This window comes from Dendrobates tinctorius, unplaced genomic scaffold, assembly GCF_039654945.1.
Source record: "Dendrobates tinctorius isolate UK_male_01 unplaced genomic scaffold, ASM3965494v1 ptg000070l, whole genome shotgun sequence".
In the NCBI taxonomy this organism is placed as follows: domain Eukaryota; kingdom Metazoa; phylum Chordata; class Amphibia; order Anura; family Dendrobatidae; genus Dendrobates; species Dendrobates tinctorius.
The window spans coordinates 98,770,053-98,796,647 of NW_027361738.1; the positions used below are offsets into that span (position 1 = coordinate 98,770,053).

A 26,595-nucleotide genomic window follows, 5' to 3' on the forward strand; every position below is an offset into this window, starting at 1 on the left:
CCTTCATGAGCAGGGTTCAGAAAGGTGCTGCCCGGTATGGGCTCGCTGGGCAAAATGGCTTTTTATGCATGTCCCAAAGGAGAGAGGCGGGGATCTCCCAAAGCTTGCATAAGCAAGAAATCAATGGATTCAGAACACATGACACATGCACAAAAACTGAACGGGTCATAAGACCCTGTTCACACCACCCAAGAACTAAGACACAAAAACAGAACACAGTATGACAAACGTTCATAAATACTCTGCTGTAAAACATATGTAACTGTAAGTAGCGAGTTCAGTTTTTGAATATATTAGATAGGACTGCTCCGAGAAGGGTATGCCTTGACGCGGCGGAGTGGCTTAGCGTACATTTTTTTGCAAAAAAACGTATCAACAAAATACCCTGGTTTTGTTAACATCTTTTACTAGCACTTGCTACTTACAGTTACATATGTTTTACAGCAGAGTATTTATGCACGTTTGTCATACTGTGTTCTGTTTTTGTGTCTTACTTACCAGCTATATGTATATTTGTATCAGGGGTGGACATATACTTGGTGCAACCATGACATGTATCATCATCACATATAAGGGCGACACCGCATTTTGCAATTCTATATATGAGTTTTTGTGAACCGATTCGCACATCTTATTGCACCGTCCACTGGTCTGTGGTTGCTACACTGAATCTGGAAGGCTTCCTCTTACCTGCCGGGGTCCGCAGTGCTGTGGGGGTCCTCTGTATTTTTCCCCCGATGGTTTATTATTGACCTTATCACATTATTTCACACCATCCATCAGAATATGTAAGACGGGTTCACACTGCCATTGGTGCGCAGGTTATGTGTCCGCGCGGTGGACGCCATCATGCCGCACCGCCATTCATACACTGAGAATAAGCGAGAGGCCGGGGGGGTCTGTTAGTAAAAGCTTATTTTATTTAGAAATCATCCCCAATATATTTTCAAAGACGAGAGGGATAATGATAGAACATGGCAGCTAATCAGGAGAACCATCCTATAGCAATCAGTCCTACTAGATCCTGACCGCTGGCTCTGAGCAGCGACCGTATGAGAACTGCAGCCTCATCCTGAGAAGTTTATGACCATATTCACACCAGGAAAATAACAACTAATGGAAAGCAGGAAAGTCCTACGTGTTGTATCTGCAGCGGGAGGATCACCCTGTGATTAGTCTAGAAACAGGTCAGATGCATTAATTTATGTTGTTAGGTTTCTATATATATTGTATCTATGTGGTTTTTTTTCCAGTAAATTTATAAGAAAATGTACAATTTTTTTTATACTTCCTGATTTTTCTTATCCTGCCCATATCCAGAGACGTCACCCTCATTGCCTCTCCCATTCTGCATCGGTCCATCCTTATCTCTTAACTTCACTTTTGTGCAAAAATTCAAGTAAAATGAACAAAAAATGTAATTTACTCCAGTCACAACCAAAGCCGCATTCAAAATATAGGATGCAGCTGGCTGCCATTACTGAGAACCTATCATCAGAGCGCGACCTATTCTGTCAATCGGGATTTTGTGTTCAATACATTTTTTTTTAAATACCGTAATCTGTATAAAAAAAGAGTCTTGCAGTTTTCACACTGGTCACTAGGGCTTATTTTAGATCCATAGTTCCTATTCTTGCCAAAGTAGCTTTTCAAAAGTCTCATTATCAGCACAGACAGGATTACAATGACACCTGTATGTACAGATAATAACACAAGATAGACCACAATAGCTGATGTCACAGCTCACCTCCTCCTCCTCCTCCTGCACAATGACTGATAACACCTCTGTATACAGTAGATAACACAGGATCCTCCATTCACGATAGGTGATGTCACAGCTCACTTCCCCCTACTCCTGTACAATGACGGATAACACCTCTATATACAGTAGATAACACAGGATCCACTATCCACAATAGGTGATGTCACAGCTCACCTCCTCCTGTACAATGAGTGATAACAGTTCTACTGTGTATACAGTAGATAACACAGGATCCTCCATTCATGATAGGTGATGTCACAGCTCACCTCACCTCACCTCACAGCTCAGTACAATAGCTGAAAACACCTCTATATACAGTTGATGACACAGGATCCTTAGATCAGAAAAGGTGATGTCACAGCTCACCTCCTCCTCCTATACAAAGAGTGATGACACCTCTATATATAGTAGATAACACAGGATCCACCATTCAACATAGGTGATGTCACAGCTCACCTCTTTCTCCTGTACAATGACTGATAACTCTACTATATACAGTAGATAACACAACATCCAACATTCATAAGTGATGTCACAGCTCACCTCCCCTCCTGTAAAATGACTGATAACACCTCTATATACAGTAGATAACACAGGATCCACCATTCACAATAGGTGATGTCACAACTCACCTCCTCCTCCTGTATATAATGACTGATAACAACTCTATTTACAGTAGATAACACAGGATCCACCATTCACAATAGGTGATGTCACAGCTCACCTCCTTCTCCTGTACAATAAGTGATAACACCTCTATATACAGTAGATAACATCGGGTTCACAATGGGTGATGTCACAGCTCACCTCCTCCTCCTGTACAATTACTGATAACACCTTTATGTACAGATAATATCACAGGATCTATGATTCACAATAGGGGATGTCACAGCTCACCTCCTCCTCCTGTTCAATGATTGATAACACCTCTATATACAGTAGACAACACAGGACACACCACTCACAATATGTGAAGTCACAGCTCACCTCCTCCTCCTTTGTTCACAATTCCGTTTGCACACTCTCATAAGATGCTTCAATGATAAAGATAAGGTCTTCGTCAGGCTATTGATGCTAATACACACGTGAATTTCCAAAAAGAACATGAAGTTTGAGTCTAGATTGGCCCCAGTGATCCCTCTAAAATTTGCAAGATTTTAAATTTTTTAATACAGATCATGATGTGAAAAATAAAAAAAAAATTGCCAAAAATATATAAAAAAAAGACAATTAATATATATAAAAAAAACACAATTTAATGAAATAAAACCCCAGTAAAAAATTGTCTGTTTTTTCGTTTGCTGGCTCTACAGATACATAGGATCAGCTCGTTTTCCTATCTTATGACTTAAATGAAGATCGTTTTTATTTTTTTATGTGCAATACCCTTTTTGACCATTTCCCTCAGAGGGGGCGCTGTTGTGTCATGTTTTTAAACAGTGATTCCGTTAAATCAAGTAATATCAGATTCCCACCTCCTAATATAGCTAATGATTGAGCAAATATCTATATAAGTGTCTCTTTATGACTTATAACCCAAAAATAATGCTCTGTTTCCTCCCACCCTCACCGCAGATTAGTGGCCTCTATTGGTACTGCAGCGTCAGCCATATGTAACGGAGCATGCAATCGCCTAGGAGAAGCATAAAATCTTACAGTACGTCTTGTATGTGTTCTTGGGGTAAGGACATACACCGCACAAGGCAAAAAAGAAGCACAAAAAAGAAAAACAAACTGCAAATAACAAAACTCATTTTGGAATATTTTTGTCTTTTTTTTGTACAATTGAGTCCATAATACTGACGTCTCCTGAAGTTTTTTATATCCTTTTTTTTACTTTTCTTTATTTTGGTTTCATCTCCATGCGGGCGTTGTCGTCCCCGTCCAGCTCGTACTCCTCCACCTGTCCATTGGTCCACACTTTTAGGCGGTCCGTTAGGTCGCTGGTCCGTGGCGCTAAGATGAAGTCATAGATGATGGCGGCGGCTGCTCCTCCGATCATTGGTCCAACCCAAAATATCTGGGGAGAGAAAAAGTGAAAAGTTTAGTTGACTTTATGTTGAGAATATTATTTACATGTGAGAGAAGGCTAAACGTGAAGGTATTAGGCGATTGCTACTTAAGCAGTTGTCTCATCTGTTGTTGTAGGGCAGCCAAGGTCACAGATATCGGGAGCGCAGGTGGAGTCTTACCCAGTGATGCTGGAAGTTTTTAGCGATTACCGCAGAACCGAAAGACCTTGCAGGGTTCATTCCGCATCCAGTGTAATCGATCTGAAAAAAAAGGAATCAAGAATATTACACCGCACACTGGATCCACAGGGGAAAACCGCTGCCAACTGCGTAGTGTGTGCCTCATCGAGGCGCCATGTATGTGAAAACACAAACCAGTTATAGTCCATGAGTCTGATCACATATCTGCACCGAGTCAGTGATCAACTTACATCACTCACAGTGATATATCTACATAGGGGCAGTATTATAGTAGTTATAGTCTTGTATATAGGGGGCAGTATTATAGTAGTTATATTCTTGTACATAGGAGCAGTATTATAGTAGTTATATTCTTGTATATAGGGGGCAGTATTATAGTAGTTATATTCTTGTATATAGGGGGCAGTATTATAGTAGTTTTATTCTTGTACATAGGGGGCAGTATTATAGTAGTTATATTCTTGTACATAGGGGGCAGTATTATAGTACTTATATTCTTGTACATAGGGGCAGTATTATAGTAGTTATATTCTTGTACATAGGGGGCAGTATTATAGTAGTTATATTCTTGTATATAGGGGCAGTATTATAGTAGTTATATTCTTGTACATAGGGGCAGTATTATAGTAGTTATATTCTTGTACATAGGGGGCAGTATTATAGTAGTTATATTCTTGTACATAGGGAGCAGTAGTAGAGTAGTTATATTCTTGTATATAGGGGACAGTATTATAGTAGTTATATTATTGTACATAAGGGGCAGTATTATAGTAGCTATATTCTTGTACATAGGAGCAGTATTATAGTAGTTATATTCTTGTACATAGGGAGCAGTATTATAGTAGTTATATTCTTGTACATAGGGGCAGTATTATAGTAGTTATATTCTTGTATATAGGGGACAGTATTATAGTAGTTATATTATTGTACATAAGGGGCAGTATTATAGTAGTTATATTCTTGTACATAGGAGCAGTATTATAGTAGTTATATTCTTGTACATAGGGAGCAGTAGTATAGTAGTTATATTCTTGTACATAGGGGCAGTATTATAGTAGTTATATTCTTGTATATAGGGGACAGTATTATAGTAGTTATATTATTGTACATAAGGGGCAGTATTATAGTAGTTATATTCTTGTACATAGGGGCAGTATTATAGCAGTTGTATTCATGTACATACGGAGCAGTATTATAGTAGTTATATTCTTGTACATAGGGAGCAGTATTATAGTAGTTATATTCTTGTACATAGGGACAGTATTATAGTAGTTATATTCTTGTACATAGGGAGCAGTAGTAGAGTAGTTATATTCTTGTATATAGGGACAGTATTATAGTAGTTATATTCTTGTACACAGGAGCAGTATTATAGTAGCTATATTCTTGTACATAGGGATCAGTATTATAGTATTTAAATTCTTGTACATAGGGAGCAGTATTATAGTAGTTATATTCTTGTATATAGGGGGCAGTATTATAGTAGTTATATTCTTGTACATAGGGAGCAGTATTATAGTAGTTATATTCTTGTATATAGGGGGCAGTATTATAGTAGTTATATTCTTGTACATAGGGATCAGTATTATAGTATTTATATTCTTGTACATAGGGAGCAGTATTATAGTAGTTATATTCTTGTAAATAGGGGCAGTATTATAGTATTTATATTCTTGTACATAGGGAGCAGTATTATAGTAGTTATATTCTTGTAAATAGGGGCAGTATTATAGTAGTTATATTCTTGTACATAGGGGCAGTATTATAGTAGTTATATTCTTGCACATGGGGGCAGTATTATAGTAGTTATATTCTTGTACATAGGGGCAGTATTATAGTAGTTATATTCTTGTACATAGGGGGCAGTATTATAGTAGTTATATTCTTGTACATAGGGGGCAGTAATATAGTAGTTATATTCTTGTACATAGGGGGCAGTAATATAGTAGTTATATTCTTGTATATAGGAGAAGTATTATAGTAGTTATATTCTTGTACATAGGGGGCAGTATTATAGTAGTTATATTCTTGTACATAGGGGGCAGTATTATAGTAGATAAATTCTTGTACATAGGGGGCAGTATTATAGTAGTTATATTCTTGTAAATAGGAGCAGTATTATAGTAGTTATAGTCTTGTACATAGGGAGCAGTATTATAGTAGTTATATTCTTGTACATAGGGAGCAGTATTATAGTAGTTATATTCTTGTACATAGGGGGCAGTATTATAGTAGATATATTCTTGTACATAGGGGGCAGTATTATAGTAGTTATATTCTTGTACATAGGGGGCAGTATTATAGTAGATATATTCTTGTACATAGGGGGCAGTATTATAGTAGATATATTCTTGTACATAGGGGGCAGTATTATAGTAGTTATAGTCTTGTACATAGGGAGCAGTATTATAGTAGTTATATTCTTGTACATAGGGGGCAGTATTATAGTAGTTATATTCTTGTACATAGGGGGCAGTATTATAGTAGATATATTCTTGTACATAGGGGGCAGTATTATAGTAGTTATATTCTTGTACATAGGAGCAGTATTATAGTAGTTATAGTCTTGTACATAGGGAGCAGTATTATAGTAGTTATATTCTTGTACATAGGGAGCAGTATTATAGTAGTTATATTTGTAATGTAAAATGTCTGTAAGATCTGTATGTTAAAGTAAAGTATGATGTTTCTAGAACTGTGATGAACGCAAGCAGGAGGCACGTCGTTGCCACCAAATTGTGACGAACGGTGCGGCCGGTGCCACCAAAACGTCACGATCCCACCACCGACATAGGTTTGTCAGCGGACAGATGGACGTGACGCACAGCCGGCACACGGCTGTCACAGGCACAGTGGGGGCTTATTTTAGTTATCCCACCACCGGCACCACGTGTAAAAAATACAGCAAGCTAATCTTGCTCTAACAATTTATCGCAGGGGGGTATTTTGGATGCCCCACCACTTCTAACAACCTTCCAAGAACTGCGGGGATTTATGTATTTCCCACTTTCTCAGTTCCACTTTGGAACTCGCAGCTCTCCGGCGCCCCCCTTACCCTCAGGTCAGTCAGGGAACTGCACCTAGGATAATTAGTCGCCGGACGGGCTCCTTGTTGTGCACAGGCCACTAGACTACTGCAGTAAGGGAATTATCAATGCTTTGGCCACACTACCTCATTCAGCATGTAAGACCCATCCGTACTGCCAGCTAGCCTAGCCCGCCGTGCACACCACGCTGCCACCAGCCACGCTTTACTTAATCAAAGAGAAAATAGATATCCGGCACCGTTGTGTGGAAAAATACCCTGAATGTCTGCACATAAATTTTTCACATTAATAAAAAACACCTTAATCCCATTTGGAACGGGTGCTCCCATATTGTAAAAAACAGAACATTTTGTTGTGGAGAAAGAGAAAAAGCGGCATAGGCAAGGGAGCAATGTGCTGGAAGACTCTCCGTCTTCCAGCACATTGCTCCCGTGCCTATGCCGATACCTTGTGTATGTGAAATAAAGTGATTTGATTCACATGAACGGTGAGCGTCATCCTGCTTTTTCTCTTTCTCCACTACTTAATCAAAGAGTTAATTAAGAGGGTCCATGACAAACCCCAAATTAGTAGCGATTATCTAAAAAAGGCGCATAGTTCGTTTCTTAGAGCATGGAGACAGAGCTAATAGATTTTTTATCATTTATTCCCAAAATGTGGGCAGTAATTACATAGATAAAAGTTGCTATAAAGTTGAGACATTACATATGTACAAATACAAATATAAAACAACGTGGATGAAAGAACAGAAAGTAACACTCACATGTGCGTAGTTGGTATTAGGCAGACCATGTGGCTGGGGGAGGGGCGCTTAACCAAACGTCCCCACTCATCGGCACGTCTCTCTGGCAGGAGGACTCCAGCTGAACTGACTGGATTTTGGTAGGGAATACCTATAGCCTAGGGTCTGTAACCTCACGAAATGGGCGGTCTGGAGAGGTCCAACCTCCCTCTCTCCAAGTTAGGATTTGGCTACAAAACTTAGAATAACTATATCTAAACAAGAAAAGCCTGTACCAACACACATAGGGCATCATTGTTTGTGATTTACTGAATAGAATCCGAAGACACCAAGCATGCCATACTTAAGGACACTCCGTTTGGGAGTAATACATATCTCAGTTTCTGGAGGGATTAGGATTATGTAAATTAGAGATTGGTAAGCTGCTTTCGTTGCCTACGCAGTGATATGGCTATTATATCTCTGAGTTGTATGGTTTTTGCAACATAACTTGTTTTAATACCTCCCATATACTGGCATCCAGCCTCGGCCAGAACAAAGAGATCTTTTCCCCCTAGCTGTGCTTCTAGAGGAAATGCCCAGTATCAGGTTTCAGATGCCAGCAGAAAGCACACACACAGCTGCTAAGGGGGGAAAAAGGAGGGGGCTGTAAGGGAGGGGGGAAGTGCTGCCACCTGACAGTGGACAATGTCCTCAGTAGTGTGAAATGGGAGATTTCAAGAAGGTTCTAGAAACATCATACTTTATAGACATTTTACATTACACCTCCCCTTTTAGAGGGCGCTATGGAGGCATTACCTCTTGGTAATCGGCCATGCGCACCTCAGCGGGTTCGCCCCGGCGGGACAACCCATCGGCATTTCCATGGCTGCAACCCCCCTCCTTATCAGCTCTGTGCTTGCTGGCAACATGAAACCGTCCATTTCCTTTCGCAGCCTTCCCCCCTGCAAGGGAAAGCATTGCTTTGTTCTGAAACCATGAAGCTTGAATACAGGTATAGGAAATATTAAAAGAAGCCTAGCGTGCACTTCACTTGTGACAGAGATATGAAACTCACATTTCTGCAAAGGGCACGAAGCCAGCTTTCTAAACCCCTAAGTTTCACGATTCTCGGACTTCCAGAAATTGAGATATGGATTGCTCCCAAATGGAGTGTCCTATCTAGTGAATTCTTGATGTTTTCTTGTTGGGTTCGTTACACTGGGAAACATGATACCCTTGGTGAGTTCATACGAGCTTCCCCCATTAAGATATGGTTATCATAACTTTTTTAGTTAAGTTATAACTGAGAGAGAAGGGGGGTTGGACCTCACCAGACCACCCATTTCGTGAGGTCACAGACCCTAGGCTATAGGTATTTCCTACCAAATTCCAGTCAGTTCAGCTGGAGTCCTCCTGCCAGAGAGACATGCCGATGAGTGGGGATGTTTGGTTAAGTGCCCCTCCCCCAGCCACATGGTCTGCCTAATACCAACTATGCACATGTGAGTGTTGCTTTCTGTTCTTTCATCCACTTTGTTTTATATTTGTATTTATACATATGTAATGTCTCAACTTTATAGCAACTTTTATCTGTGTAATCACTGCCCGCATTCTTTTGGGAATAAATGATAAAATCTATTAGCTCTGTCTCCATGCTCTAGGAAATGGACTATGCGCCTTTTTTAGATAATTGCTACTAATTTCAGGGGTTTGCCGCGGACCCTCTTAATTAACTCTTTGATTAAGTAAAGCGTGGCTGGTGGCAGCGTGGTGTGCATAGCTGGTGAGGCTAGCTGGCAGTACAGAAGGGTCTTATATTGCTGAATGAGTGGTTGAGGCCACAGCATTGATAATTCCCTTACTGCAGTAGTCTAGTTGCCCGTGCACAACAAGCAGCCCGTCCGGCGACTAATTATCCTAGGTGCAGTTCCCTGATTGACTTGAGGGTAAGGGGGCGCCGGAGAGCTGCGAGTTCCAAAGTGGAACTGAGAAACGGATATACATAAATCTCCGCAGTTCTTGGAAGGTTGTTAGCAGTGGTGGGGCATCCAAAATACCCCCTGCAATAAATTGTTAGAGCAAGATTAGCTTGCTGTGTTTTTGTCACATGGTGCCAGTGGTGGAATAACTAAGATAAGCCCCACTGTGCCTGTGATAACCGTGTGCCGGCAGTGCGTCACGTCCCTCCGTCCGCTGACAAACCCGTGTCGGTGGTGGGATTGTGACCTATTGCTGGCACAGGGTCCGCTGTCTGTCACAATTTGGCGACAGCGGTCCACTGTTTGCCACAATATTCTTGTACATTGGGGCAGTATTATAGTAGTTATATTCTTGTATATAGGAGCAGTATTATAGTAGTTATATTCTCATACATAGGGGCAGTATTATAGTAGTTATATTCTCATACATAGGGGCAGTATTATAGTAGTTATACTCTTGTATATAGGAGCAGTATTATAGTAGTTATATTCTTGTATATAGAAGCAGTATTATAGTAGTTATATTCTTGTACATAGGGGCTGTATTATATTAGTTATATTCTCATACATAGGGGCAGTATTATAGTAGTTATATTCTTGTACATAGGGGCAGTATTATAGTAGTTATATTCTTGTACATAGGAGCAGTATTATAGTAGTTATATTCTTGTACATAGGGGCAGTATTATAGTAGTTATATTCTTGTACATAGGGAGCAGTATTATAGTAGTTACATTCTTGTACATAGGGGCAGTATTATAGTAGTTATATTCTTGTACATAGGGGCAGTATTATAGCAGTTATATTCTTGTACATAGGGGCAGTATTATAGCAGTTATATTCTAGTACTTAGGGGCAGTATTATAGTAGTTATATTCTTGTACATAGGGGCAGTATTATAGTAGTTATACTCTTGTACATAGGGGCAGTATTATAGTATCATAGTAGTTATATTCATAGAATCATAGAATCATAGAATGGTAGAGTTGGAAGGGACCTCCTGGGCCATCTGGTCCAACCCCCTGCTCAAAGCAGGATTCGCTAAATCATCCCAGTCAGATGGTAGTAGTTATATTCTTGTACATAGGGGGCAGTATTATAGTAGTTATATTCTTGTACATAGGGGCAGTATTATAGCAGTTATATTCTTGTACATAGGGGCAGTATTATAGCAGTTATATTCTTGTACATAGGGGGCAGTATTATAGTAGTTATATTCTTGTACATAGGGGCAGTATTATAGCAGTTATATTGTTGTACATAGGGGGCAGTATTATAGTAGTTATATTCTTGTACATAGGGGCAGTATTATAGTAGTTATATTCTTGTACATAGGGGGCAGTATTATAGTAGTTATATTCTTGTACTGTACATAGGGGGCAGTATTCGTTCTGTTTATCGTATACACTCGTACTGCTGCCTTCTCTGTTTATAGCTGGACCTTGCATTTTCTTACCGCAATTAGATGTCCTAGAGCAACAGAAAGTCCTATCGCCAGAGGAACGGATCCTGAAATATCGTGTCTTCTTCTGTCTGTGACAGCAACTACACACAACACCAACTGGAATGTTACCATGATCTCGACCCCTAGACCTTGTCCTGCTGTCACTCCATCACTTAGCTGAAAAACACAAGATGGTAAAGACAAATTTAATTGTATTACATATTGGAAATGTATCTTGCTGGTTTTTCATCTGAGACTGCACCGCACAGGTTAGATACAACAGGGAGTATCACAATTGTTGACTTTGGCTCCGCGAGCAGTCGTTCCATCAGAGATTTACGACATCTTTATTTCATGCTATTTGACCATATGTTAACATTTTTCTGAATGTGATATATGTTTTCATCCTAAGACGTCTTGCACTATTTACTATTTAGATAGATAATAGATAGATAGATAGATAGATAGATAGATAGCTTGATATATAGATAATAGATAATACTGTACATAGTAATAGATAATTGATAGATAATAGATAGATAGGAAATGATACAGGGTTTTATAATTATTGTAAAAATAAAAATCTGATAATTGCGATTTGCATTTGTATTCAGCCCCCTGTAGACTGATTCTCCTAAATAAAAACCCGAGTGACCATTCGTCCCCCAGAGGTCACATAATTAGTATATTGATTCCTCCTGGGTGTGATTTCTTCAGTGTAACTACAGCTGATCTGGGAAGGCCTCAGAGGTTTGTGTGAGAACATTAGAGATCAAACTACATCATGAAAACCAAGGAGCCCATCAGACAGGTCAGGGATAAAGTTGTGGAGAAGATGAAAGCAGGGTTAGGTTATAAAAAATTATTCCAATAACCTGAACACGGAGCACTGTTCAATCATCATCCAAAAATGGAAGGAGTATGGCACAACTGTAAACCTACCAAGACATGGCCGTCCATCTAACCTGACATCCCAAGCAAGGAGAGCACTAATTAGAGAAGCATCCAAGAGACCCATGGTCACTGGAGGTAGCTGCAGAGATCCACAGCTCAGGGGGAGAATTTGTCCAGAGGATAATTATTAAGTCATGTTCAGCATTTGGTCAGTATTTTACATCAGTATTTATAAGCTACAATCAGAAGTGGAATGATGAGAGGAGAACTGTAATAGAAACATGAGCGAAATTTCTGCTTTCTTTACCCACTCTTGGTTTTGGCCTACAAATACTGATGTAAAATACTGACCATATACTGATTGCATGAATGTGGCCTAAGTCGTATACTCCACAAATCTGGCCTTTATGGAAGAGTGGCAAGAAGAAAGCCATAAGAAGTCCCCTTTGCTGTTTGCAAAATCCATGAAGGGGAAAAAGTGAACAAGAAGGTAATCTGGTCAGATGAGACCAAAGGAGAACTTTTTGGACTAAATGCAAAATGCCATTTATTGTGGAAAACTAACACTGCACATCACTCAGAAAACATCATCCCCACCGTCACACATGGTGGTGGCAGTATCCTGCTGTGGGGAGGCTTTTCTTCAGCAGGGGCAGGGAAGCTAGTCAGAGATGATAGGAAGATGGATGCAGCTACATGCAGAGCAATCCTGGAGGAAAACCTGTTTGAAGCTGCAAGAGATTTCAGACTGGGGAATAGGTTCACCTTCCAGCAGGACACCGACCCCAAACATTCTGACAGAGCTACAGCGGAGTGTTTTCATCAGAGCATATTTCTATGTGTGAACGGCCCAGTCACAGTCCAGACCCAAATCCCATTATTGTGAATCTGTGACAAAACGTGAAAATTGCTGATCACAGACATCGCCATCCAATCTCACTGAGCGAGAGCACGTGTGCAAAGAAGAACAGAGAAAAATGTTATCTTTAGATGTGCAAAGTTGGAAGAGACAAACCCCAAAAGACTGCAACAGTAACAACAGCAAAAGGTGGTGCATCACGGTGGCTCAAGGTTTCATACCATGCTCCAAAGACATTCTCTTAGGGATTTAGATTATGAGTCCCATTGGGGACAGTGATGCTGATGTCTGTACAGCGCAACAGAATATCATGGCGCTATAGAAGTAAGTAAATACTTAGGTAAATACAGTTGGTGAAGTTTATTTTTGAGCTTCCATGTAGTGTAATCTGCGGCCAGTATAATTCCTTTACTCGGGATCCTCGTCACCCCGACGCGCGCTCGGCATCCTGCTCTCTTCATGTTTCTATGTATTTTTCTTGCTTATATGGTGCCATTATTTTCCACTACACTTTACATCATCATCTTCGATTCTTAGTTTTCAATAATCATTAGATCCTCGTATAAGCGCCATCTCTGTAATCTGAGACACATTGCCTACAAGCCCGTGGCCGGTATTCACCGCTGACGCTCCCATCTCTGGGGACCACGGTGCTGCAGACACATGAGGGTGTCTCGGACATTACACATCATTTATGGGGCAGTTGGATAACTCTGCAGAATTCCATCACCATGGCGTCCATTATGTGATCGGCCTGTAACCAGCTCATTAATAATCAGCCTTTTATATACTTTTTTTTACTTTGTGCACGATTCAGCGGCACGACGCGAAGTATCACAATAACACTGGAAAATCTCCCCGTAAAGTTAGGAATGTCCGTCCCCTCCTGTGTAAGCGAGCGAGGACGCCATAGCGACTGCATCAAAATGCTTAGCGCCACGTTTAGGTATTTTTACTGTTGTGCTTCTTTGAATAGAATTTTTTTCTTAATTCCGAGTGAATTTTTCGCCCCCGAGATGGTAACGCACATTTACATCCAATGGGGGTTTTGGGCATTAAATGAGGATCTCATGATTTCACCAGGGAGGGGTTTTTTATTTAGAGCCATCGCTCCTGTTGTTTATATGGAACACGAGGACAGAATCCGGATAAGCCACTCTTTCATCACCAGGGCGGGCGTGATCACCGCGCATACACTCTATGGCCAACGTCCCGGCACAGCGAGAGGCTGCAGAAAAGCTCGGACTAAAGGCCTCTATTCATGGCAGCCTCGCTCTACATTCCTCCGCTAACCTTCACAAAGCGTCGCCGGCTATAGGTATTCTGTCCGCCATTGATCACACATATGACAGATTAAGCACATTAATGGCCATTCACGCATCAAACACTCAGCCAAAATCTGACTGCAGAGATTCCAGGGTCCTGAACTTTATCCAGTGTAACAAAAGGTAACAGGAGCACAAAACAACAATGTATCTATGGATGGAGGGAAAGATAGAGAATACAGCTCTGGCAAAATTCAGAGACCCCTGCAGAATGTTCAGATTGTCTGATTCTCCTCTTTATGTTTTTGAGTAAAAGGTAAATTGTTCTTTTAGTCTATAAACATCTGACAACATGTCTCCGAATTTCCAAACAATAAATTTTGTATTTTCAGAAAATGAGAAATGGTCAAAATAACAAAAAAAAATGCAGACCACAAATAATGCTAAGAAAACAAGTTCATAATCATGTAGAAACAGCAATACTAATGTTTTACCTCAGGAAGAGTTCAGAGATCAATATTCTGTGGGATCCCCATGATTGTTAACCCCAGCTTTCCTGCGTCTTGGCTGCTTTCCTCCAGACTCTCACACGGCTTTTGGGTGACCTTATGCTCCTGGTACACACATGTCAGCAGTTCTTCTTTGTCTGATGGCTTGTGACTCTCCATCTTCCTCTTCATTACATTCCGGAGGTTCTCAGTGGGGTTCAGGTCTGGAGATTGGGCGGCCATGACAGGGATGTGATGTGGTGGTCCTTCATCCACACATTGACTGACCTAGCTGTGTGGCATGGCGCATTGTCCTCAGAGTTGGGGAACATTGCCTGAGCAGAAGGAATCAGCTGTTTTCCAGGATAACCTTGTATGCGGCTTGATTCATACGTCCTTCACAAAGAGTAACCTGCCCAACTCCAGCCTTGCTGAAGCATCCCCAGATCATCACCGATCCTCCACCAAATTTCACAGTGGGTACAAGACACTGTGGCTTGTACACCTCTCCTGGTCTCCGTCTAACCATTAGACGACCAGGTGTTGGGCAAAGCTGACAATTAGACTCATCAGTGAAGATTACCTTACTCCAGTCCTCTAGCGTCAATCCTTATGGTCTTTGGCAAACTTCAGTCTGGCTCTCCTTTGCTTCTCATTGATGAAAGGCTTTTTTCTAGCTTTACATGACTTGAGCTCTGCCTCTAGGAGCCTGTTACGGACTGTTCTTGCCGTGCACTACACCCCAGCTGCCATTTGCCATTCCTTTTGTAGGTCACTTGATGTCATCCTGCAGTTGCTAAGTGACACTTGAATAAGATGACGGTCATCCCTGTCAGTGGAGAGTCGTTTTCGCCCTCTGCCGGTCTGTAGCTTTGTTGTCCCCAATGTCTGCTGCTTGACCTTGTTGTAATGGACTGCCATCTTAGAAATTTTAAGGATGGAGGCATCATGACGCTCACTGTATCCCTCTGCTAGTAACGCCAGAACTGAGCCCTTCTTTTACTCACTCAAGACATTTCTTTTCAACTCCTTTGGCATGGTTAAAAGTTATTTTTTCATTGCTATTACTTTTGGGATATTACTAGCACTTGTTTTGCCATCCAGCTTGTCCTATTGCAGGAGGATTGTGAACACCACAGCAGGGTTTTTATACTTTCCTTCGTTAAATTAGATTTGGTTCAGGTGAAGCTGATTTTTATAAAACTGTGCAGTGGGCTCTTAATTTTTGCCAGAGCTGTAGATAGAAAGATAGATAGAAAGATAGATAGATGATAGCTAGATAGATAGATAATAAATAGATGATAGATAGATAATAGATAGATGATAGATAGATAACAGATAATAGATAGGTAATAGATAGATAATTGATAGATAATAGATCATAGATAGATAGATATTGGAGTGTTGTATAGCCTCACACACAGAGTTCAGATAAATCTTTTGTGGAACAGTTGATGAAAAGTTTCTCTGCGGCTGAAGACTTGAATGTCGTTCTTTCCCGGTGACGGTTCATCGGTCGACAGTCACTTAGGTTTCGTCACTTCTGTCAGATGAATGTGTCTTCTGCATCACACAGTCACGTGCACTTTCTGTATTACAGATCCAGAAACCCTCCTAAAACAAGTCCATGACTATTGTAAGCTCCATTATCTCCCCTAGCTCTCTATATGCATATAACAGCGCCATAAGCAGCCCAGAAATACCGCCATAGAGTGCGCCAAATATATTGTGCTACAGCACTGTATATGGTGCAGTATAATCCCACCGCCCAGTATATATATATATATCCACTACCTGGTGCTCAGGAATACTCGGGCACACAACAGATCATATGAGATTGTGGCTCGTGCATCGCTCCGGACCCGCAGATCTGTGCTCTGCATTCGTCATTGGTATTACCAGTATTCCTGTATATTCTGCTTCTGTAGGTACAGTAAACATCTGACCTTTCCTAAAGGGGTCGTCACATTCTACTATTGCAATTTCCTGGCTTTAACAGTAAAGAATCCTTTCATGAATTGATATAATATCTCCTTTTATTTGCAAAGGGAAACAACACTTTTGCTAAATGGTGCTGGCAATAAAACCCATTTTCACCAAGGCGCCAGTCCAAGCCAGCTCATCTCATCACCACTGCTGTACTGTGCATTGTCTATACAGTATACACTATGTATATAGGGCAAAGAGTGAAGAGTTGTGGGTCATTAGATCTGCCTGTGTGTGTTCATGGCTATAATACAATTATCCATCACAGGCGCACCTGAGGATCAGCCTGATGGTTGCAGGGAAAGCATTCCAGAGAGTACGTGCAGCACAAGAGGAGTCTGGGAGATATTTAGAGCTCAGGTGCAAAAATAAATTCTCTTTTACGTTTTTTTATGAGGATATGTTTAGTTTTATTATAACTTTTCTCACTTGTAATGGAATAAAATAAACTCTTAGCTGATTCAGAAATCCTCATGGCACATGACTTACAATATCTCCTCAGGAGCCTTATCAGTTATGGTGAAATCCCTGACATTTGTCTCTGACCTCCAGGATGAGAGAAAACACCTGTGCAATTTCCAAAGCTGTAAGTGCAGCATAAACATCGCCTGGGCCTCTATATGTGGAGAACAAGGGGCCCCAAAAATGAGGCCACATTCCTCCATGACGGTTCACCATAGAGTCGAAAGGAATATAGGACCTGGAAATAACGTACCCTCTAAGAGAAGGGGGCGCTATTCCCCTCCGGGCAGCTCCTCACTTATATACTAACGTTGGGGGTCTATGAGGAGGAAGGCTCTGCAGAGTTTCTGAAAACGTACAAAACTTCTCCCTGACAGCAGATGTCAGTAGGATGGAAGAATTGGACATTTTAGATGATAAAATACCCCTTCCTTTGCTCAAGGGAGGAGACTGCAGAGTCAAAGGAAGGAGTAGTATGTGGGGTCAGAGGAGGGGGAAGTCTGTGGGGTCAGAGGAGGGGGAAGTATGTGGGGTCAGAGGAGGGGGAAGTCTGTGGGGTCAGAGGAGGGGGAAGTCTGTGGGGTCAGAGGAGGGGGAAGTCTGTGGGGTCAGAGGAGGGGGAAGTCTGTGGGGTCAGAGGAGGGGGAAGTATGTGGGGTCAGAGGAGGGGGAAGTCTGTGGGGTCAGAGGAGGGGGAATTATCTGTGGGGTCAGAGGAGGGGGAATTAGCTGGGGTCAAAGGAGGAAGAAGTCTGTGGGGTCAGAGGAGGGGGAAGTCTGTAGGGTCAGAGGAGGGAGAATTATCTGTGGGGTCAGAGGAGGAAGAAGTCTGTGGGGTCAGAGGAGGGGGAAGTCTGTAGGGTCAGAGGAGGGAGAATTATCTGGGGTCAAAGGAGGGAGAAGTCTGTGGGGTCAGAGGAGGGGGAAGTCTGTAGGGTCAGAGGAGGGAGAATTATCTGGGGTCAAAGGAGGGAGAAGTCTGTGGGGTCAGAGGAGGGGGAAGTCTGTAGGGTCAGAGGAGGGAGAATTATCTGGGGTCAAAGGAGGGAGAAGTCTGTGGGGTCAGAGGAGGGGGAAGTCTGTAGGGTCAGAGGAGGGAGAAGTCTGTGGGGTCAGAGGAGGAAGAAGTCTGTGGGGTCAGAGGAGGAAGAAGTCTGTGGGGTCAGAGGAGGAAGAAGTCTGTGGGGTCAGAGGAGGGAGAAGTCTGTGGGGTCAGAGAAGGGAGAAGTCTGGGATCAGAAAAGGGAGAAGTCTGTGGGGTCAGCAGCTTTTTCCCTTCAGTGGACAATGCATGCTCACTTAGTTGAGTGTGCATGTGCATGAAGTGATCAGGAGTGACAGCTTTTGGCTGAATGAGCTAGAGACAGCAATTTGATTCACTGACCAGGTCAGTACTTTGTGGCCTCTGGACAGGAGCACAGCACACATCCTCCTACCTGTCTGCATCCCTGGTCCCCTTTTTTTAGTCTTCAGCATAGCATGACATTGCTGCAGCATGACCCACACACCATGTTGTGCCAGGCTGGCTACTCAAACAAGGAGCTGGGCATAGCAGCAAGCAGGAGGTGATCTGCTGGGCTCCTGTCTGGCGGCCACGGAACCCTGACCTTGAGGACAGTAAAACAATGGACGTGTTAAAATTCAATATTCCAAATTGTTTCCCTAATATCTGTTGTTGAAGGAGTGTCGGCATAGCCCCAATCAGAGCATTGGAATTCCCAGTCTCGGGCTGACCAACATTAATTAATTTTGCATGGCCACCATAAGAATATGACCAAAGGATCTGCTAATGTCATTCATCTAGAGACCAATCTGTTTGATCTTCTTACCCCTCATCAGCACCTATCAGGAATCTGGTGCTCTATCGGATATCACGTTGCTTAATTAGTGACCAGACGAGTAGTAGAAGAGAAGTTCTAAGAAGTCTGTAAGAGTCTGTACCCCAGAGACTCAACAGAGACCCACACATCATAGCAGAATTTTTACCCTGTGCTGATGAGATACAAAAAGTCAGGATGGACCGGTCGGTCCCCAGATGAGTGTCTGCAATTAGCTGCTTCTTGGTCAGGTTCTAAAGTTCCTTCTAACTTGACATACGTACTTCTTGTATCTTTACTGAAGGTTTCCCTCGGGGATCTCCATGTGACCTGTGTAATTATGGGCAGCCGGTGTCACCTTCGCGAACCACAACGCCAGTACAACATCTGGAACGTCTGCCAGGTCTATGTGGAAACTGTTCCATCACACGTCAGCCGCAATGCTATGGGACAATAGGAAACAGTTGTGGGCGATGGATCTCCCGTGGGTGGTGGATGACAGACGCGTGGAATGAATTCCAACCACTTGTTTGCGGCAGACTTGGCAACATCTGCTTCTCCGCTGGGTTGGAATGGAATCGGGCCAGCATTGGGTCGGCCGAGTAGGCCTGGGCGCACAAACTGCTGCAATCCCTGACAACCCGGACAGAAAATCCCAGTGAATAAATGGGAACCAGTGGTCAGAGGAAGATCGCCTGCGATCACATAGGAGTGGCATAGCCTGCAGGCCATGAGCCCTGCGCTGTGTCTACGGGGCTCGGCGGACCCCCATCTGTAGGCCTCTATAGAGAGATGGGCCCTAGAGTGATCCACCGATACAAGGAGTCAGTGCCAGACAATGATGGCTGCAATCCCACTTACATCAGCCACAGAGGGTCCACAGCTGAGGGTTTGTTACAGTTATATCCAGTCAAAACGGTGAAAAAGAGCCGGGACCCCAAACTGATCCATTCTGCCTCTCTCTTCCACTAATCATTTCCCCCAGCCTGTAACATGATAATAAAGCCAGGGGTGAATTCTAAACCCACCATAAGCAGAAAATCGTAGATAGTATAAATGCTCATGTACTAGAGTAGGGACTTGTCATGGAGGTAGGCTGCGTTTCGCCGTCCACACGCTTCATCAGGAGGCCTGGTGGATAGTGGCCATGCCAAGGATGCAGGGTGCTATGATGGAGTTAGTGGAAACGAGAGGTTCCGCTCCTTTTTGCCCTTGGGAGTTGTCATAGGGACAGGATTCCGCTTTGACTTTCCTGCTTTCTATCTTGTACTGTGTATAACCTTCCTAGCACCTGACGGAGATTTAACTTCAACTTTATTTGGCAATCTTTTTATGTCTATTTACTTCATCTCTTACCTTTAACCTATATATTATCCCACCTGCCTATCACAAGGGACATCCAGGGAAGACAGGGTTAACCATCGCTGAGTGGGGCACCAAAAAAAAGTACTGCACTCCCTAGGATGACTGTCAGGAGTGAGTGAGGAGCAGCTGAGGGTCCCTGTACGTCTCTTGTAGGTATTTGCTCCATGCTAGTGTTATCGCCTGATTATTTCCAACCGTTGTCTTACACTGGGTAGATGCAGGTTCCCAAATAATCTACTATTCCCTGCACTGATACAATGTAACAAGCTCTCAGCTGTGAGGATCAAGAGATCAGGAAGCTTATTCAGCCCCTCAGTGTCATTTAGTGGTGATACATAGGACTGCAGGTGACATCTACTACATTATCTGTACTCAGAGAGTTATCACTGTGTTATATATGGTGTTACATAGGACTGCAGGTGACATCTACTACATTATCTGTACTCAGAGAGTTATCACTGTGTTATATATGGTGTTACATAGGACTGCAGGTGACATCTACTACATTATCTGTACTCAGAGAGTTATCACTGTGTTATCTGTGGTGTTACACAGGACTGCAGGTGACATCTACTACGTTATCTGTACTCAGAGAGTTATCACTGCGTTATCTGTGGTATTACATAGGACTGCGGGTGACATCTACTACATTATCTGTACTCAGAGAGTTATCACTGTGTTATCTGTGGTGTTACATAGGACTGCAGGTGACATCTACTACATTATCTGTACTCAGAGTTATCACTGTTATCTGTGGTATTACATAGGACTGCAGGTGACATCTACTACATTATCTGTACTCAGAGAGTTATCACTGCGTTATCTGTGGTATTACATAGGACTGCAGGTGACATCTACTACATTATCTGTACTCAGAGAGTTATCACTGCGTTATCTGTGGTGTTACATAGGACTGCAGGTGACATCTACTACATTATCTGTACTCAGAGAGTTATCACTGTGTTATCTGTGGTGTTACATAGGACTGCAGGTGACATCTACTACATTATCTGTACTCAGAGTTATCACTGTTATCTGTGGTATTACATAGGACTGCAGGTGACATCTACTACATTATCTGTACTCAGAGAGTTATCACTGCGTTATCTGTGGTATTACATAGGACTGCAGGTGACATCTACTACATTATCTGTACTCAGAGAGTTATCACTGTGTTATCTGTGGTGTTACATAGGACTGCAGGTGACATCTACTACATTATCTGTACTCAGAGAGTTATCACTGCGTTATCTGTGGTGTTACATAGGACTGCAGGTGACATCTACTACATTATCTGTACTCAGAGAGTTATCACTGTGTTATCTGTGGTGTTACATAGGACTGCAGGTGACATCTACTACATTATCTGTACTCAGAGAGTTATCACTGTGTTATCTATGGTGTTACATAGGACTGCAGGTGACATCTACTACATTATCTGTACTCAGAGAGTTATCACTGTGTTATCTGTGGTGTTACACAGGACTGCAGGTGACATCTACTACGTTATCTGTACTCAGAGAGTTATCACTGCGTTATCTGTGGTATTACATAGGACTGCGGGTGACATATACTACATTATCTGTACTCAGAGAGTTATCACTGCGTTATCTGTGGTGTTACATAGGACTGCGGGTGACATCTACTACATTATCTGTACTCAGAGTTATCACTGTGTTATCTGTGGTGTTACATAGGACTGCAGGTGACATCTACTACATTATCTGTACTCAGAGTTATCACTGTTATCTGTGGTATTACATAGGACTGCAGGTGACATCTACTACATTATCTGTACTCAGAGAGTTATCACTGCGTTATCTGTGGTATTACATAGGACTGCAGGTGACATCTACTACATTATCTGTACTCAGAGAGTTATCACTGCGTTATCTGTGGTGTTACATAGGACTGCAGGTGACATCTACTACATTATCTGAACATGGGGGAAGAAAAACCGGCAAGGTGACAGGTGAAAATAAATAAAATATATGCAACAAAGTGTGGTTATAATTAAAATACCCTTTATTAAAATATGGGTATACACATAAAACAATTAAAAGACGAAGGTAATTCATTCCGAAACGCGCGTCGGGGCGCGTCACCAGGCACATTATACAGCTCACCAGGTAGTTGTTCATCCCCTGATTTTTATTTTGTGGTTTCCACACATTCAGTGTGGTTTCTTCTGCACACTTTTGGTTAGATTATGTGCGTCTTCACCATTTTTATTTTATATTGACTATTGTTGTGTCACTTCATTTGTATATTATTATTTACACAACATTCATATATATTTTATACTTCACTATATATATTTTTTCTTTGCATTTTTTTCACCATTTTATCTTTGGGGTCCATATAAAAATATACAACTATTACCTGTTTATTATTGAGCTTGTTTCTATATTTTTACATGGTTATATATCAAGCCTCATGCTACAACATATTATATTATGACACCGTGTACATGCCTGGTATGTCTTTCTTTTAATTGTTTTATGTGTATACCCATATTTTAATAAAGGGTATTTTAATTATAACCACACTTTGTTGCATATATTTTATTTATTTTCACCTGTCACCTTGCCGGTTTTTCTTCCCCCATATTCAGTGTGTATAGTCACTCTCTACCGGATGGTCTGCCATCCATAGTTTCTGAGGGGTGTTCCAACTCGGATTTTATTTTATTATATTTCATTATAGTGCTCTATTAAGTATAGAATTTATTAAGTTCATCACCCTTTTTGTTTTAATTTACATTATCTGAACGCAGAGAGTTATCACTGTGTTATTTGTGGTGTGACATAGGACTGCAGATGACATCTACTGCATTATCTGAACGCAGAGAGTTCTCACTGTGTTATTTGTGGTGTGACATAGGACTGCAGATGACATCTACTGCATTATCTGAACGCAGAGAGTTCTCACTGTGTTATTTGTGGTGTTACATAGGACTGCAGGTGACATCTTACTGTGTTATCTGAACTCAATGTCATACTTCTAAACCATACTTTGCTACACCAAAACATTGTAGCAGATGTAGCAGCGCTAAGTGTGCTACCTGCACGGGGCTGCATTGCTTTGGGACATCTCAATAAGGATGGATAGTGCAGTCAGTTCACCTGCAGTCCTATGTAACACCATAGGCGACACATGAGCAGCATGGCAGGGTGCAGGTGTCAATGTCAGCTCTGCTACTTCTAATTCCACACCAGTAAGTAAAAGTCATTAGATTGCAGTCACCAGTTTCATTGTTGGGAAAGCTGGGTAATAAGGAACGTGGCCGGAATTAGGATTCACCCTGGTGTCACCCAGCTTTTCTAGGCTCCTGAATGGCACAGCTGTATATGGGATGCACAGTCACAAGCCAAAAAGAGATCAGGAATAGCCCCTATACAAGCCAGAGGCTGTCACCCTGTAAATTATGTCATTATTGGACCCTAAGAAAGGGATGGAAGATGTAATCCATGGCTGCACTAATCATCCGCAGCGGAGCAGAGCCTGAAATTCTTCCCTAGAGAACGGCACAAACCGAGCAGCTGACAGGAATAATAATAAGTGCGATGTGAGCGCCGCAGCCTTGACCACAAAGTGTAATCTGCACCAGGGAGAGGGCGGCTGATAACAGAGAACACAGGCGTCAGCGCGGAGCACAGAGTCACAGCGACATGTGTATCCGCGTGACTAATATACATACGTGTCATCTGTGGTGTTACATAGGACTGCAGGCGACATCTACTGCATTATCTGTACTCAGAGAGATGTCACTGTGTTATCTGTGGTGTTACATGGGACTGCAGGTGATATCTACTACATTATCTGTACTCAGAGAGATGTCACTGTTTATCTGTGGTGTTACATGGGACTGCAGGTGATATCTACTACATTATCTATACTCAGAGAGTTGTCACTGTGTTATCTGTGGTGTTACATAGGACTTCAGGTGACATCTACTACATTATCTGTACTCAGAGAGTTATCACTGTGCTATCTGTGGTGTTACATAGGACTGCAGGTGACATCTACTACATTTTCTGTACTCGGCGAGTTATTACTGTGTTATCTGTGCTGTTACATGGGACTGCAGGTAAACAAGTATACCAGTGAGAAGGCAGGAATCGCTTTGTGATATTTGTTCTCCGGACATCAGGATCCTCTGGTGTTTTGTGAATAGAGTTTTCTGCAGAGAATCTGATCCTTATGATTACGAATTTCGTCCATGGAGAACGTTTTCTGCACGGGTCCAGAAATCATCCAATGGAGGCAGCGGATTATATGGACACAGTGTTTCTTCTGGTACAGCAGACAATGTCTTACAGTCACACTGCGATTGCCAGAGTACAGATAGTTCAGTGTGTTACCAGCAGTCCTATGTAACACCAGAAAATGCATAGAAACAAAAACACACCAGCACCTCCAAACAGAATGAAGCGAGTGTGAACAGGTGCAAGATGCTGTTACCGTATACATAGAGAGCGCAGCAGCCCCTGTATATGCTGCAGTGTCTGCAGACACCGAGCACATGAACAGCAATCTGCATACTCCTATGGGCCAATTCGTGGGAACCCACCAGCCACAGCAAGGCGACCTCTCTAAAGCGGGATCCTCACCTTTACTAACAGACGTGATTCTCCTGGGCACAAAATACAGTCCGACCACAGAAAGAAAGTTCACGTTATCCCTGAATTCTGTACAGTAGTGATAGCTGACACTGGGGCTCAGGGAGGCGGCAGCAGTCATTGATTGCTAAGTACCACTGATGTCACCTGCAGTCCTATGTAACACCACAGATAACACAGTGATAACTCTCTGAGTATAGATAATGTAGTAGATGTCACCTGCGGTCCTATGTAACACCACAGATAGCACAGTGATACCTCTCTGAGTACAGATAATGTAGTAGATGTCACCTGCAGTCCTATGTAACACCATAGATAGCACAGTGATAACTCTCTGAGTACAGATAATGTAGTAGATGTCACCTGCAGTCTTATGTAACACCACAGATAGCACAGTGATAACTCTCTGAGTACAGATAATGTAGTAGATGTCACCTGCAGTCCTGTGTAACACCACAGATAACACAGTGATAACTCTCTGAGTACAGATAATGTAGTAGATGTCACCTGCAGTCCTATGTAACACCATAGATAACACAGTGATACCTCTCTGAGTACAGATAATGTAGTAGATGTCGCCTGCAGTCCTACGTAACACCACAGATAACAGTGATAACTCTCTGAGTACAGATAATGTAGTAGATGTCACCTGCAGTCCTATGTAACACCATAGATAACACAGTGATACCTCTCTGAGTACAGATAATGTAGTAGATGTCGCCTGCAGTCCTACGTAACACCACAGATAACAGTGATAACTCTCTAAGTACAGATAATGTAGTAGATGTCACCTGCAGTCCTATGTAACACCACAGATAACACAGTGATAACTCTCTGAGTACAGATAATGTAGTAGATGTCACCTGCAGTCCTATGTAACACCATAGATAGCACAGTGATACCTCTCTGAGTACATATTATGTAGTAGATAACACATGAAGTCCTATGTAAATCCATCAGGATGGCCTATTGAACATTTAGTGTCAGCTCTGTTGCTCCTGTACACTTGGATCTGTTGTTCTACAGAAATGTTACATATAAATCGTTACGATGCAAGTTATAATATAATAACATAAAGTGATGACGACATTTACATTGTTTCCTGAATTTCGGGGGGTGACGGTGAACTTACCCCATTCAGACCCAGAGTGTTGCCCTCCAGGTTGCTGGTGATGCCGGACAGGATGGCGGTGGCGACCACGGCGCCCAGACACTGCGCAGTAATGTACAGGACGGCCTTTAGGATGCTGATCTGACAGCTGAGGAGGCAGCCCAGGGTCACGGCGGGGTTCAGGTGGGCCCCACTGATGTGCCCCACACTCTGCGCCATGGTGGCAATGGACAACCCAAACGCTAGAGACACCTTCACGATGTCTTGTGTCCGGCCGGCGGTTTCATTGGTTTTGTCTTGGATGGGAAAATTGACCCCAAGAGCGGCGCCGATACTAATGAAAACGAACAGAATCATCGCTAAGAACTCGGCCACCACCGCCCTCCAGAACGCTTTCTTCTTGAATTCGCCGGCCATTTTTTAAAATTTTTTTTATCCAATTGGAGAAAAAAAAAAACTTAATTTTTTTCAGAATGAAAAAAAGAAATAAATAAAATATTTCTAATGGATAAAGTTTTTGTTTGCGTCCTAGAAAGTGGAAGAAGGATTGTGAGTGA

The 26,595-nt window shown here is 42.1% G+C and overlaps 1 protein-coding gene across 1 annotated transcript; it reads right to left on the minus strand.

Annotated features, from left to right (window-relative positions):
* Positions 1-898: 898 nt before the first annotated feature.
* AQP1 (aquaporin 1 (Colton blood group)) lies at positions 899-26,595 on the minus strand. Its single transcript, XM_073582201.1, has 4 exons — positions 26,060-26,595; positions 11,182-11,346; positions 3,955-4,035; positions 899-3,782 (listed from the first exon to the last, which is right to left on the minus strand). The coding sequence occupies exons 1-4, from the start codon at positions 26,453-26,455 to the stop codon at positions 3,606-3,608; spliced, it is 819 nt and encodes a 272-aa protein (XP_073438302.1). The 5' UTR covers positions 26,456-26,595; the 3' UTR covers positions 899-3,605.